The 16,352-nt window shown below is 40.5% G+C and overlaps 1 protein-coding gene across 1 annotated transcript in view; it reads left to right on the plus strand.

Annotated features, from left to right (window-relative positions):
* Dmgdh (dimethylglycine dehydrogenase) overlaps positions 1-16,352 on the plus strand; it is a 78,836-nt gene that overhangs the window by 33,195 nt on the left and 29,289 nt on the right. Inside the window, exons 12-14 of the mRNA XM_008853342.3 lie at positions 507-724; positions 2,722-2,879; positions 6,689-6,748. Coding sequence (XP_008851564.1) covers positions 507-724; positions 2,722-2,879; positions 6,689-6,748 — 436 coding nt within the window. The remainder of the gene's footprint in view (positions 1-506; positions 725-2,721; positions 2,880-6,688; positions 6,749-16,352) is intronic.

Here is a 16,352-nt window from a genome sequence, read left to right on the forward strand (position 1 = left end):
TAAATTGTGAACTGGCCTGAGAACTGCCTTCCAATGACTCATCAACCTTTAGAAACTGAAACTCGAGTTTTTCTTTTCCTTATGATTGTCAGAGCAATTATGTGTCTGGTGGCAGGCATATTATTAACAGTTAACAGCACAAGTGTGCATCCTGTGTACAGATATTGGAGCAAATTTTGGTTTAAATTAATTTATAAAGATGCAGCCATTAGTTTAAATGCAATAGAAGTGTCACTATTTATAAATGTGTGGCAAAGCTCATTTAAATTGAAGTATTCTCTGTACTTTGAAAAATTACTCCAAAATTTATAAGTGGACAATTAAAAGAAAGTCTCCTGACATCTCAGGCACTTAGCTTCCCAAATTTTAAAAACCAGATGTCTGTATGTCATGACCCCAGAACTTTCTAATCATTCTAAACTTCAAGCATGTCTTCAGAAATGTTAACATGTTAACAAATGCATTATTCAAGCAACACTGACACCATGTTCATGACCCAAATGCAGATGGATTGAAGAAGCAGCAGTCAGAGGTGGATTTGATGTTAAAATTACAAACATAACTGATGAGCTTGGTGTCCTGGGAATTGCCGGGCCACGTGCAAGGAAAGTCCTTCAGAAACTGACCCCTGAAGATCTCAGTGATGATGCTTTTAAGTTTCTTCAAACCAAGTCCATAAAGGTCTCCAACATTCCTGTTACTGCAATCAGGATCTCTTACACTGGTAAGAGTTGGAAAACAACATAGAGTAAATCTCTGAAATTTAAAAGGCAATGTAGGACTCGCTCACTCGCTTACCTTTTTCAGATTTTTGAGGAAATTTTTTTCTGCTCAACTCTAGGACAAGAAGTCTGAGGGCTGGATGCACACATGCCTTTAATCCCAACATTAAGGAGGCAGAGGCAGGTAGATCTCTTTGAGTTCCAGGCCAGCCTGGTCTATATAACGAGTTACAGGCCCAGGGCTACAAGTGAAACCCTGTCTCTAAAACAATATAGAAGTCTATTTGGTCACTCCTACCCTTTAGAGTGGTTCCGCCCATCTCTAGTTGCTCCAATTGGAAGGATAGACAAAAAAGGAGTAAAAGGGGTCACTGGGATAACTGGAATACCCAGGCCAGCAGAATCTCTGGCTTCAAGGCCATTGTGAATGTTCCAAGCTTTCTACCAGTGCATTACAGATGATGCGTCTTTCCTTCCAGTTGAGCTTTACTAGAAAATCATCTCTCTGTATCAAATATATACGCAGAGTATGTATTTGATACAGACGGCTCTTCATTACCCAGTGGTGCTCCGGGCTTACTTCTGCTTCCTCTTCTTCTTACTTCTGTCTCCTCACTGAAGGAGCACTTGGTGCCCAAGCATTCACTCTGTTCCATGTTGCTCCATTCTGATGGTGTGCTGGCCAGAGCCCATCATTATCAGCCTGTGACAATGGGAAACAAGGAGTGTATTCACCATTAAAGCCATAGCTTCTCTGGGCCATCCACTCTAACTTTTCCCAAACTTGGCAAAATGGGTTACCAGAATAAAAAAATGGGCATGTCTGTTTGGATTGCTTTTTTCTTTTCTTTCTTGGTTTGGGCTTTTAAAGCACATAGATCTATTGATGAATAAAAAGATCAAGTGGGCAAGAGAGGCAAAGGGAGCCAAGGTATGGCTGGCCATCCACAAGGAAGAGAGTTTGAATAATTCCAAGTTCTTCATATTTTTAAGGCTTGTGATTCTTGCATTGGGAACTGGAATGTCTAAACCTTAAACTCCTTATCCTAAATTGTTTGTGTACCTGTGCATGCATGTTTGTATTCCTGGGGGGTGCACATGTGTGCGTGCATGTGGCAGCCAGAGGTCAACCTTGGGTATTACCTTGTTTTATGAAACAGGGTTTCTCACTGGCCTGGGGCTCACAGACTAGGACAGTCAGCTAGGCTGGCTGCTCTGCACTCCCACAGCACTAGACTTATGAGAGTGTGCTACCGTGTGTGTGCATGCAAATACTATAACCCATGTGTGGAGGTCGGAGGGACAACTTGCTGGAATCAGTTCTTTCCTTTTACCATGTGGGTCCCAGGAATTGACCTCAAGCCATCAGGCTGATTGGCGGTAGGCACCTTTACCCACTGAGCTTTTGCTCTAGGCCCCTGCATTTTTATGTGGGTTCTGGGGATCAAACATGCTTATATGGTAAGCATTTTACTGAATGAACTGTCTCCCAATCTTTTTTTTGTTTGTTTTACTTTGGGGGGGGGGGGTTGTGTGTGTTGTTGCTTGTTTTGAGACAGTGTCTTACTAACCCAAGCTGACCTTGAACTCACAATCCTCCTTTCTCAGATTTTTGTGTGCAGGGACTACAGGTGTCCACCGCCATACCCAGCTGAACCCCTTAAATATGCTATGCTAACTATGTGCTAATACTAGTCAAGGCTCATTATGAAACAGGTCCAGAGTGAAGAGTAAGTCCTGCATTCACCTGTCTCTTGAGACAAGTTTATCCAATATCTGCCCGCTTGGTGGGAATCAGGATTACACACAAATCATCTGAGATGTCCAGCTCCTTTGTGGTAGAGTCTTGTGGCCACATTTTTGTGAGCTAGTCTTTTAAAAACTGACAATGAGTACTTTTGTGGGTGGAATTTCCCCTCATGTGTATTAGCTGATGCATGTGAGCTCTGACCTGGTGATCACTGTTCTACTCTGTGTGGGCTCTGCCATTTTGTTACAGGTGAGCTGGGATGGGAGCTGTACCACAGACTTGAGGACTCTGCAACGCTTTATGAGCGTATCATGAATGCAGGCCAAGAGGAGGAGATCGACAATTTTGGAACGTATGCCCTGAATGTCTTAAGACTGGAGAAAGCTTTCAGAGCCTGGGGATCAGAGGTTTGAAACGCTAGCATCTTCATTCAATGTTTATACGTACTGTATCTGATTTATGTTGAAGGGCTGGTTTTAATTGCACTAATATCAATTCTGGCTGTAAGAGAAATTGTATATCATTAGACAACTTTATTTAGAGAAAGAGGCGCCCCCCCTGTTTTTCAGTTGAATGTTCAGTGGAATTCTGCCATGATGTTTCTTCTTCCTTGAATCACTCTGCTTGGTGGTAATCCATAGATGTCCGTCTCTGACTGTGGGAACAGGCCTACCGCATGGGACTTGAGCATCGCCTTTCACATCCCTTCTCTTTGTCTTCTGTGCCGCCTGTCTCATTTTCTTCTTAATTTTAAGGTTCTTTCTTTCTGAGGAGTAGAGACAATGGTCCAGTATGTGTTGGTCTAACCTTCCTCCATCATTATTAGTAATAATTAAGAGTTTTTACTTGTATAAGGCTTAACCATTTGTGTAACATTTTATATGCATGATTCTGCTTACCTTCTGTTTTAGTTCCTTTTCTGCTGCTATGACAAAATACACTGACAAAAGCAACTTAAGGGAGAAAGGGTGTATCTCAGCTCACAGTCCATGGTAGCAGGGAAGTCAAGGAGGTAGGAATTTGAAATGGTTGTCATGTCACCTCCACAGTGAAGAGCAGAGAACAATGCATGCACGCTTCCTGCTGCTCAGCTAGCTGCCTTCATTTTATCCAGTCCAGGATCCCCTGCCCAGGGATGCTGCTGCCCATAGTTAAGAGGCATCTTCCCACATCAATCAGTGTCATCAAGATAATCCTCCACAGGCCTTTGCAGAGACTCTTCTCTCAGCTGATCCTAGATTCTGTCAAGTTGACAACACTAGCCATCATGCCTTCTCAACTGTCCAAGAAGTTACCACTATCATTACTTCTGTTTTGCAGAAAACACACTAGATTACTGTGATTCAAATTGTTTTCCTATTTTATTTCTAATGTAACAGTATCTGATCCTTAGCTTTTCTGACAGTTGTTTCTTTGGAAGACACTGAGGTTTTAGGCCTGGGTGGAGAGGTAAGGGACAGTAGTTAAAGATGAGCCATCTGAGTAGGGACTTGGGTTTAAATTTATTCTCTACCACATATGAGCTATGTGGCCTAATCTCTCAGACCCTCTGCTATTTTATAAAATGAAATATTTATCTTTCACAATGGATAGCCTAACATAGGAATTAGGGATATTTTCTAATGAGCCAAACACATCATATAATTAGCTTAGTTTAAAATTTCACTTGAAGCTCAAGCAGGGAACCCTGGGCTTTTAGACTGTGGTAGAAACATGTGAGCTAGGCTTGAAGCTGCCCTGAAGGGGGCTTGAGGAGGCCCCTGGGCCAGCTCAACTGGAGGAGCTGTATAGAGGAACTCCTCAACCTTCAACTGGGACTTAAGTGAGGTTGGCTGCCCACAGAAAAACAGGAAGCGTTGCCCCCATGCTCCTAAGAAATGAAGCAGCCGAGCAGTCCTCTGGGAGTTCAGCATTGCTGTATCCTGCTATTTATGTTCTTCTACTTCCTCCCCCCATACGCCCTCTTAGGCCATCCCTGTTTCCCAGCAGTGCCAGACTGCCCTCTAGTGTTGAAACAGCAATCAATCTGCTCTGTTTTTCTGAAAAAAGAAAAAAAAAATTCTGGAACTTGGAACAGATTAAAAAATAATTTTAGAGTAACTCAAACTGATTAAGAGACATGAGAAAAAAATGTATGTCATGTAAAGCAATCTTAAGTTTATTTATGTAAGTACTGTGTTGTCTTGAAAAGTTTTAGTATTTTGGGGGGTGTGATAGACCAGTTCCCCTTCCTGCAGAGAACAACAAAACAAAAACCTGACTTTCAGATGTGTTTCCTCTTCTGACAAATAATGTTACTGAATATATTGTGGTATTCTGCTTTTTCACATTTCTACACTTTTTTTTTTTTTTTTTTTTTTTTTTTTTTTTTTTTAAAAAAAAAAAAAAAAAAAGCCCCAGTTCCTGGAACTCACTATGTAGGCCAGGCTGGCCTCGAACTCACAAAGATCCACCTGTCCCAGCCTCCCAAGTGCTGGGATTAAAGGTGTGCGCCACCATGCCTAGCCCATTTCTACACTTTTAACCATATCACTGAGTTTTGTCTTCATTTTGATCTTGATGCCTTTCATCTCTCATTAGTTCTCATTAGGGAAATTTAAATTTTCTAATAAAATTTTAAAGCCTTAAAAACAAAACAAGAAACAAGATGCATTAACTTCATTCAGGACTAGCATCAAATGTTCCATGTATACTATAACAATTTGACTGTATTTGAGATCCCACATTGCTGCTTGTGTTTCTTCTTCTGAACTCTGCAGAAGCCCGTCTCCTACCATCTGCTTTTCTGTCTCATTCTTGGCTAATTGCAAGATAAGTAAAATACCTTATTAACCTTTCAAAACATAATTATGTAGCATTATCATATTTATGGGACTCCATGTGCTAGCCTTCAAATATTTATTAAAATGGAAGTGCAGTGGAAACAAATTGTGACTTTTGGTTTCTGAGTTTGTCATATTCAAATGACAGAATTTTCCAAAAGACTGCATTTGAATTAGAAAAATACTGTTTTGGAGGCTGGAGAGATGGCGCAATAGTTAAGAGCACTGGCTGCTCTTGTAGAGGACTTGAGTTTGGTTCTCAGCACCCACAGGGAGGCTAACAACCATCTGTAACTCCAGTTCAGGGGATCTGACCTCCGTGGGCATTGCATGAATGTGGTGCACATACATGCAGGCAAAACGTTCATACACATAAAATAAAAATAAATAGAATAAAAAAAAAACCCACCTGTTTTAGAGACTAGCCTTTTCCAGAATCTACTCAAAAATCAGTGTTCTGTCACCTAAAAAGACTAACACATGAGGGCTGGAGAGATGGCTCAGCAGTTAAGAACACTTGCTGTTCTTGCAGAGGACCTGGGTTTGGTTACTAGCAGGCAACTCAAAACTGCCTGTAGAACTTCCAGTTCTAGGGGATCTGACACCCTCTTCTGGCCTCCATTGGCACTGTATGCACTATATATATATATATATATATATATATATATACACATACATGCAGGCAAACATTCATACACATAAAATAAAGATGAATCTTAAGGGACTGGAGAGATGGCTCAGTCGTTGGGAGCACTGATTGCTCTTACAGAGGACCTAGGTTCACCTCCTAGCACCCACATGGTGACAACTGTCCTGACTCCAGTTCCAGGGGGATTTGATACCCTTTTCTGATCTCCTCAGGCATTGCACAACACAGGTGCACTTACATCATGCAGGCAATACACTCATACACATAAAATAAAAATAATGTTTTTAATTTAAACATTTTTTTTAAATCTTAAAAAATAATAACATGGCAGGGATAATGACACACATCCTTAATCCCAGCACTTGGGAGACAGAGGCAGATGGATTTCTGTGAGTTCAAGGCCAGCCTTGTCACATAGTAAGTTCCAGGCCAGCTGGGGCCACAGGGAAATCCTGTCTCAAAAAACAAACAAACAAAAAAAAACAAACAAACAAAAAAACCCAAACAAACAAAAGCTCCAAAATAACACATGAAAGTGGTGTTCCTGGCTGAATCATTATAGTATACATCAATTCATGGCAGAAGCTAGTATTGCTTAATGAACTTAGTGGGTTTTGTTAGCTTTGCAGTAAGACAGAACTGGTCTACCACTTCCCCCAAGTACTAAACTCTTAAAGACAAAACAGTACTTACATAAGCCAAATAAACATGCTTATCTAAGATTTGAAATGTGTTTTCCTTTCAGATGAACTGTGATACAAACCCCTTGGAAGCTGGACTGGAATATTTTGTCAAGTTAAATAAGGTATGTTTGCATTCTAAAGTGTTCTTGAAGCAAGTGGTAAAATGGTCCCACTGTTCTTCAACAGAGCCATGCTTGAAAACTTAGCCAAGTGTGATCTAAAAAAAATGAGGTGAATGTAAATACTAAGCGTTGCTTAATTATCTCATATGAATAGTTCATCATAATTTGATCAGGTCAAGTGATGGGACTATGCTTAGAGATTTAAGATAGCAAAATCTAACATCTTTTAAAAGCTTAGTCTAAAATGTTAGTAAAACATGCAAAATGATTATCAGCTGGATTACAACAGACATTTTTGTAGAAATTGTGCTGCCTTGTGTATGTTACAGCAACTCCTGGTGACTGGTAAGGCTGCCCATTAGTAACCAAACTGACTTTCCTTGGGAGCAGTCTTGCCACAGTGGATTAAGCAAGTGCTTATTAAGCAGATTTGTATCTAATGATAGCATCTGAATATAAGCAAATGACATATTTCCAACATATCCAGTGCATAGTGGGTATTTACTGAGAGGCCAGCACAGACCCAAAGAATCATAATTGCTATTAATGTGCCAAAGGGATGCTCTGCATCAGTGATTCTGGAACTGCGGTCCTCCAAGTCTAGTGTCAGCATTATCTGGAACTTGTTAGAGATGCAAATTCCCAAGTCCAATACCAGATTTACTAAAAGCAGAATTTCTGGGAGTCAATCCAACAAATCTATGTTTTAATAAGCCCTCTAGGGAATTGGAGTGTACCTAGGTTTTGAGACGCTCTACCCTATATAAGTACTGTGGAGAAACATCATATGAGGCCAATTTATTACGGCCCTGCTCCTCTTTGCAAGTCCTACAGATGTAAATGAGGTTATTCCATTGAGCAGTGCCTGAGCGTTAATATAAAAGAACTTAAAGGACTTGTAGTTGGTGGCAGTCTTCAAGATTAGGGACAGCAGCTACTGCTGCTGTTTAGGGTGTGTGTTAGGAGTCCCTACATAAACTATCAGTCTTGTAAGTTAAAGACTGGTTTCCAAGCCTACGGGAACATGTAAATATGTGTACATAAATCAGGCTAGGGAAACTTTTTAAATGCCCTTTATCAGTTCTCAAATTCTGAGTTAAAATATTAAAAGAAAACATGTATATTCATAGCACTAGACTGTAGGAGAAAGACCCTCCTAAGGAGTTTTAAAAGAAAGAAATCTTTCTGTATGCTTTTCTCCATGGCTTTTATTTTGATGGTCTACCATCTGTCTCCAGACCAGAGAAAGCAGGTGCTTGGAATTTGGGCAGATCTTAGCAGCAGATTGCTCCTTGTGATGGCAGAAGTCTGAGTTTTTGGCTATTTAAAATAAAGATTAAAATCCCTGACTCCTAAATGTACCAATGTTCTGCTGTTGGCCACTAGTAGGTAGATAGAAAATTTATTCTTTTGCTTCGGTGTTTGGGTATTATTGTTTGGGAATAAGGGCTCCATGAATGATGTCTTCATATTGAAATTGGATTTTTTTTTAATGTGCTTCGTGATGATCAGCAGGTGCAGATCATGAATTTATTAGTTCTTTTCAATGATATAATCAAATAAAGCAAAGCAGAGCCCCAAAGAAAATTGTTTAATAGATACTAATTTTGATTGATGACATGTTTTTATGAGTCTGAATTGTTGATTCTCATTCAGGTGTCACAAAGGTAGTTCTTAATGATTTTATTGGGTAAACATCCATGCAGGCCAAGGACTTGGGCCTAGCTGAGCCAAGCCTTTTCTACCATGGGGATTTAGGGTTAGTTGGTCTCACCCTCTTTGTGGAGAGGCACACAAATTTCTAGGGCAGGTGAATAGACTGGATTAACAGCTTAGATCCTTCCCAGTGGTTTCACAACTTTGTCACAGCTTTGCAGCAGTATAATGAGAGACAGGTCATTGAAAACTCGTAAACATTACAACCTAAGCAAGGGCCCTGCCAGCTTGATAATTCAAGCCCTGTGCCTAAAAAACAAAAGTTGTTACCAAGACATTTGATGTACAGAAAGATGCTCCCTTTACCCTTTAGAAGACTTTCTATAGCACTTAAAAGGGTAATTTCTAAGTCCAGTTGGGTGTGGTGGCACGCACCTTTAATACAAGCACTCAGAGGCAGGTGGATCTCCATCAGCTCAATGCCAGTCTGCTCTACATAGTGAATTCCAAGCTAGCCAGGGCTGTATAATGAAACCCTGTCTCAAAAATTAATTAATTAATAATAATAAAAAATCTATATTGCTTTAGAAAACTCATGAGATACATAATCTGAACCTAATACAAAGGATTATTTATATTTAATAACAAAATAAAACTAACAAAACCAAAAACCTTGGAATTGAGAACCTCAATTGAGGAATTTCCTCCATTGGTTGGTGGGGCATTTTCTTGATTACTGAATTATGTGAGAGGGGCCAGCCCACTGTGGGTGGTGCCACCCCTGGGCAGGTGGTCCTGTGTTGTATAAGAAAGCAGGCTGACCAGGGGAGCAAGCCAGGAAGCAGCGTTACTCCCTGGTCTGTGCTCCAGGTTCCTGTCCTGAGTTTCTTCTTGGCTTCCCTCAGGAATAACCTGTGACCTGGAAGATGTAAGATAAACTTTCCTCCCCAAGTTGGTTTTGGTCAGTGTTTTTTATCACAGAAATAGAAAATAAATAAGCCATTCCCCTTCAAAGCAAGTTGTTAGAATTTTCTGTTAGATTCTTAAATGCTTAACAGAATGATTCTAACACTTGATGGAAAGACCTGGAGAGCCTGACTGTTGGAGCTGGAAGGGCCCCTAGAGACCCACCTAGCATTCTCTCCTCCTTTGGGGGTAGGAACCTAAACACAGAGAGGTAATGTGACTGGGCAAGAGCATCCCTTTAGCCCAAGTCCAAAGCTCTGCGTGGCACTTCCTTGCCCCTCACTTTTACCTGTCTTCTTCCATAATGGGCTTCATGAAAATCTGCCCAGCAATTTTATTTTGATTACAGAATTTGCATAAACTACCCTTTATAAATTGGAGCCTTCCACTGTCATGTCTTTGTTATGACTATTTTTTTTTTTTTTAATTTTAGCATAGGGTCAGACAGTTATGCACATTTTAAGGAGAAAATGGTCAGGTGAGGGGATGGGGCATCAAGCCTTGTTACAAGGAATTGTGTTCTTGTCAAAACCATAAGGAAAGTAGAGGAAAGGAAAATGGAGAAAACTTCCATAACAAGGGAAGGCGGCATGATGGAGCTGGCTTCCTTCTTTCTGGTGGTGGTTTAACTCAGTCTCTTCCCGTGGCACTGGTAAGACAGATTTATCTAGCAAACATTTATTGAATACCATTATACACCTAGCTAAGCCGCAGGTTAAAGATACACTTCTGATGGCTCCCAGAACTCATGAAGCTTGAAAACAAATCTTCAAGAAGGCCGTAGGACGTGTTCTTAACCTTAATCCTAAAAATATCATGCCACAGGAGGGGCGCGCAGCGGTGCACAGCACTGCCATCTTGTGGAAGTGACCGGTAGGGCCCTGAAAGGAAAACGTTTCAGTCAACCGGGGTAAACAGATTGAATAGTTGCTTTTTAAAATCTCCTAAGCCTCTTCACGTGAAATAACTCTAAAATTGTTCTTCATAGTGTTTTGATTTGTTCCAAACCAAGTTTATGTGGTAGAAAATTGGTTGCATTTTGGTTTTAGTCGGAAATGGAAGGAATGCATTAATCAAGGGCAAAAGGAAAATCAGCTGCCTTAGGACACCACAGGTAGTCTTGGAATTTTCCTCTTGCAGTTACCAAGTCTTTGTCCACGTCTAGAGAATGTCCGCCAAGATTCAGAGAGGTTTAAGTGATAAGAGTACCGTGCTTAAGCAGAGCAGGATTTTTTTCTTACGTATCCCCTGCCCCCCCCAGCCCCCCCACCTCCCTGCGCACACGTCTAACCAGATGAAATACACTAACTACAAATTCCATAAAGCAGGCTGTCTTTGAAAAAAATCGTATAAAGTAGAATTATTTGATAAGCAAAACTGAACAACCAAGAAAGCTTGTGTTAAAAAGGCAGAGCACTTACCGCCAGACAGACACATCCTCAGTATTCAATAAGCATTATATATATATATATTTTGAGATAGGCTCTCTTGTGTACCAGAATGGCATCTAACTCATTATGTAGCTGCAGATGATCCCAATCTTCCTTCCTCCATCTCCCAAGTATAGGGATTATGCCACAGAGGCCTGTTGATGTGGTGCTGGGGATCAAACCAAGTGCTTCCTGCTCTCCAGGCAAGCACTCTACCAACTGAGCTACACCTCAGACTGGAATTAGCTGTTATTAAAACACCAAAGTGGAAAGAAACCATTGCTCACAGGAAGCAAGTTAGAAAGGAATGCCTACTAGGTAGCAGTGGTGGTCACAAGGATATTTGAGGTACTAGGAGTCAAGAAAGCAGACAGTTTTTCTTGATGTTAAGCGTTGGCTGGATATTGAAATCATGTGGTATGAATCTCCTAAGTAATACGCTGCTATTAAAACAGTCCCAAACCCAAACTTCACCCTATATCAATTCATCTCAGCCAGGCCTGTAATCAGTTAATTACAGGTGGTTCAGATCCATAATCCCAGCTGTTCCAGAGTGTGGGACAGGAGGCTCTCAAGTTCAAGTCCTGTGACTTCAAGGCTAGCCTGGCAACAACTTAGTGAGATCCTGTCTCAAAAGCAAAAAGAAAAAAAAAAAAATTTAAAAGATTGAAGCAGGAGGATTACTGTGAGTTGAAGACCATCCTTGGCTGCATACTGCTAGGCCAACCAGGGCTACAGAGTGAGACCCTAGGTCAAGAAAACAAACAAAAAGATTTGGAAGATTGGCCCAGCTGGTAAAGCGCTTTCTACCAGCACCCAGGTAGAAAGGCATGGTAATGTATATCTGTAATCCTAGGACTGGGTGGGGAGGGAGGAGACAGGAGGATCCCTGGGGCTTGCTGTCCAGCTAGTCTACCCAATCAGTGAGCTTTGGGTTCAGTGAGAGACCTTGTTTCAAAAAAGGTGGAGAGGGGCTGGAGAAATGGCTTAGGGGTTAAGAGCACTGACTGCTTGTGCAGAGGACCCCAGTTTAATTCCCAGCACCCTCATGGAAGCTAGCAACTGTCTATAACTACAGTTCCAGGGGATCCAATGCCCTCTTCTGACCCCCATGGGCATTACACAACATGGGGTGCACTTATACACATGCAGGCAATACACTCATACCATAAAATAAAATTAACAAATAAAAAATGTTAAAACAAGGTAGAGAGTGATAGAGGAAGACACCTGACATCAACCTATGGCCTCTGTGTGCACACATGTGCTCATGCACCCACATATATATGTACACACATAGGAACTTAAAGCATGCAAACACCACACACACACACACACACACACACACACACACACAGGTAGAGGACTGTGGCTATAGCACAGTGGTAGAATGCTTGTCCAGTGTTTACAAGAGCCTTGCTGTATAGTCTAGGCAGTCTCAGATTTGTGGCACTCCTCCTGCCTCAGCCTCCTGAGTGCCAGCGTTACATACCACTACAGTGGACTTCCACCAATCTTTTTTAATTAATCTTCCAGGCAGTTTTTGATATAGTTGATTTGAGAATACCTGACCTGCCCCATGCCAGTATTCTTTTTCTTTAATTTTTTAATATTTATTTATCTTGTGGAGGGGGGTGGGGTGTACACTTGCCAAGGTGCATATGAGGAAGTCAGAGGACAACTTGTGGAAACCAGTTTTCTCTCGCTACCATCTTGGTCCCAGAGATTGAACTCAGGTTGTCAATCTTGATGGCAAGCAGTGAAGATGAGAATCATTGTCCCGGGTCTTTTAATTCTATACCAGCTGTGGTCCCAAGAACAAACAGAAAAACAAGTAGACTGATCAGACATGATGCTGTGGAGTCTTCAGTGGTGGAAAGAGGTTATCAGATCTGTGGCCTATCCTAGCCAGGCTACACATCACTAGTATAATGCCCCACAAATATAATGTGCACATCTTTGTTTTGTTCTTTGAGAGATGGGTAATAAGTATATTTTTTTTCCTTAGGGAGGTAGGGATTGAGACCAGGGTCTCACACCTACTAGACAAACATTCTACCATAGAGTTACAACTCCAATCCTGAGGTGTTTTCTTTGAACAGAGAGAGGGAGAGAGAGAGAGAGAGAGAGAGAGAGAGAGAGAGAGAGAGAGAGAGAGAGAGAGAGAGAGACTTGTGCTATGGCACTTGTGTGGAGGTTAGGGGACAACTTTAGGTGTCAATCTTGGCCTTCCACCTTGTTTGAAGTAGGGTCCCTTGTCCTCTGCTGCATACAGAAGGCTAGCTAGCCCATGAGCTTCCTGGGATTCTCCTGTCTCTGCCTCCCATGTCACTGAAGGAATGTGTACTACAGTGTCTGGTTTTACCTGAGTACTGGGTATCAGAACTCGGGTCCTTATTACCTGCACAGCAAGAGCCTTACCCACAGAGCCATCTCCCAGCTCCTGGTTTGTTTTTAAGCCATCAAATCCTAGCTGTATGGCCCGAGAGAGCAACTGAATTTCATTTTGCACCTGAGATTTCTAATCTTTAAAATGAAGTCTCCTGAAAGTCTAAAATTCTATGAAGAACGACTTAACATAGTGGTTGAAGCCATTAGGAGCATGTTATCTTTATGGGCCATATAATTGTGTCATTTTAATTAAAACAGCCTCATTCTCTTATCCATTTTCATTGCCCAGTGATAAGGGAAAAGGAAAGGAGGGAAAGGGGTTAAGCCTAGGCTGAAGTATAGTTTATCATCCCTGAAACACCTGTCAGAATATATTAAACTAACAGCTACTGAATTATCATCCTCATATATATCCAATTTTGGTTATAAAATAGTGTTTCAATCCTAAAAGCTCAAGTGTGCTCTTCACTAACTGCTTTAAACTTTTAAATTCATGGAAACTCAGGTCTCAGAATAAATTGAAGTAATTTTTAGGCTGAGTTTATTTTATTTGTATTATTTTTATTTGAACAACATATTTGAACATGCAACAAATTAACATTTAAAGGAAAGAATTTGAAAGCTGTGGTACACATGCCAATGAAGCCATCACCACAATGAGGATAACCCTCACCCCTGAGGGTTATTCACAACCCTTGATAATCCTCACCTCCCAGTCCTCCCCACATCTTCCATCTAATCCCAGACAACCATTTATCTGCCTCTATCACCATAATTAATTTTTCCATTTTTTAGACTAAATACAAACTCTATATAAGTAGAACTACACAGGGCTCTAGTTTCATTTTTGTTGCTGTGAGAAAATACCCTGACTAAAAGCAATTTAAGGGAGAAAGGTTTATTTTTTCATCACAGTTCCATTAATTACAGTCCATCATGTGGGGAAGTCAAGGCAGCAGGAACTTGAGAGAGCTGGTCACATCCACAATCAAGAGCAGAGAGAGAATGAATGCCTCATGCCTGCCTGTTTGTGCTCAACTTCATTTCTTCACTCTTACACAGTTCAGGACCACCTGCCTAGGGAATGGTGCCACCCACCGTGGGCTGGATCTTCCCACAGCAATTAACTTAATTAGGACAGTCCTCCACAGACATGCCCATTGGCCAACCCAGTGTTGACAATCCTTCACTGAGACTCTTCCCAGGAGATTTTAGGTTATATCAAGCCAATAATTAAAGCTAACTATCACATGTAGTGTATACTTTTTTGGTGTGGATTTTCTCCCTCAGCATAATTACAGAACCATTCATGTTGCATGTATCTGTTAGCTGTGAAGTGAGGCAGGCACTTTTAGGGACAAACTCTCATAGTAATGCACCTTCAAAATGTCCTTTCCTTTATTTCCAGCCCCAACTTTCTGATGCAAACTGAGTATGCCTAGAGGTACTCTTGGTCACCATTGTGACTTAAAAAACATATGGTTGATGGCCATAAGTGTGTCCAAAAGTGTGTTTACTATCTTTCCTTTTTAAATGATGGTCTTGAGCTGAGCATGATCAGCCATGGGCCAACTACTATATGAATATGTATAGGTGCCTCAAGTTAAATCCCCAGGCTTCCTTTGTTTGAGGAGAGCATTGCTTTGGAAACCATACCAGAACTATTTTGGCTGCTACAGGTGATCGATCTTTCTCCATTCTCTTTCACTGTGGTTTGCTTGCTTTGGCTCTACACTCACTAACATGCAAACCCATTGCATTTTCTTGCATAGTCATAGTTCATTCCTTTTTGTGGCAAGTAGTATCCTATCTTATGGATATATTCCAATTTGATTGAACACTGATTTATTGCTGAATATTTGTGTTGCTTCCAATTTAGGGCTATTAAAAATAAAATTGCTATGAAAATTTTAAAAATTGTTATTTTTTAAACAGTCTCATGTTGCCCAGGCTAGCTTCACACTAGCTGAGAATGACCTTGACTCCCTATCATCCTGCCTCCACCTCCCAAATGCTGGGAATGCAGGCATGCACCACAGTACTCTGCATCATTTTGAACAAGTATTTGTATAAACATATGCTTTCTTTTCTCTTGGATAAATATCTAGGAGTGGAATTATTGGGTAAATTGGCAAGGATATGTTAATTTAAATGTTTTTTTACCTTTATGTTGATGTTTTAAGAAGCTGATTTCTGCAAATACAGTATTTTTTATCTTATATTTCTACAAACAGCATATAGGGGTCTTCTACATCCTTGGCAGATGTCTGTCCTTTTAACTGGAGCCATCTTGAGAGATGTGAAATGATATCGTGGTTGTAACCTATTTCTTTCATGACTAATGATGTTGGACCCCTTTTATGTGCCTACCTATTATCCTGTCTCTTTTGTGGAGCATCTGGTCAAATCTCTTACCCATTTTCAACTGGGTTTGCTTTCTTATTGTTGAGTTTTTAAAATTACTTATGTATTCTAGATATAAGCTCTTTATCAGGTAGATGCTTTGAAAATATTTTTACAATCTGTGTATCTCATGTCTTTTTTTTTTTGCTCTTTCAAAGAGCAGAAGCTTTTAATTTCTAAAACTTTGAAGTCTTTGTCAATTGATCTTTTCTAAAAAATTTTGTGTGCGTGTGCGTGCAGGTGTGTGCACATGTGTGCAGGCTAAGGAGTATGTGTGAAGGTCAGAGGACAACTTGAGGGAATCAATTCTTTCCTTCCACCATATGGGTTCCAGGGATTAAGCTCAGGTTGTCAGGCTTAGCAGCAAATGTCTTTGCCCCCCAAGCCATTGCAGTAATTCTCAATTGATCTTTTATGGCTCATGTTTTTTGTGCATATCTAAGACACGGTTGCTTAACTCAAAGTTATAGCAATATCCTTCTATGTTTTCTTCCAGAAGCTTTACCATCTTACTTCTTACATGTAGGTCTATAATCAATTTTAGTTGATTTTTGTATTTGGTGTGAGGTGTGGTTAAGCTTATTATTTATTTTAGTTTTTAGACAAAGCATTTCATTACAGCTTTAACGCACTCAATAACAGTTTCCAGAGCAAAGATACATCTCTTTCAAAAGTGGCTATACAATTTTTAGGTTCACTGTTGAATTAATACAGTTATACAATATTGAACTCAGTATAAACCCTGTAAGACATAAAAT

This window comes from Nannospalax galili, unplaced genomic scaffold (genome assembly GCF_000622305.1).
Source record: "Nannospalax galili isolate Female #2095 unplaced genomic scaffold, S.galili_v1.0 scaffold45, whole genome shotgun sequence".
Classification (NCBI taxonomy): domain Eukaryota; kingdom Metazoa; phylum Chordata; class Mammalia; order Rodentia; family Spalacidae; genus Nannospalax; species Nannospalax galili.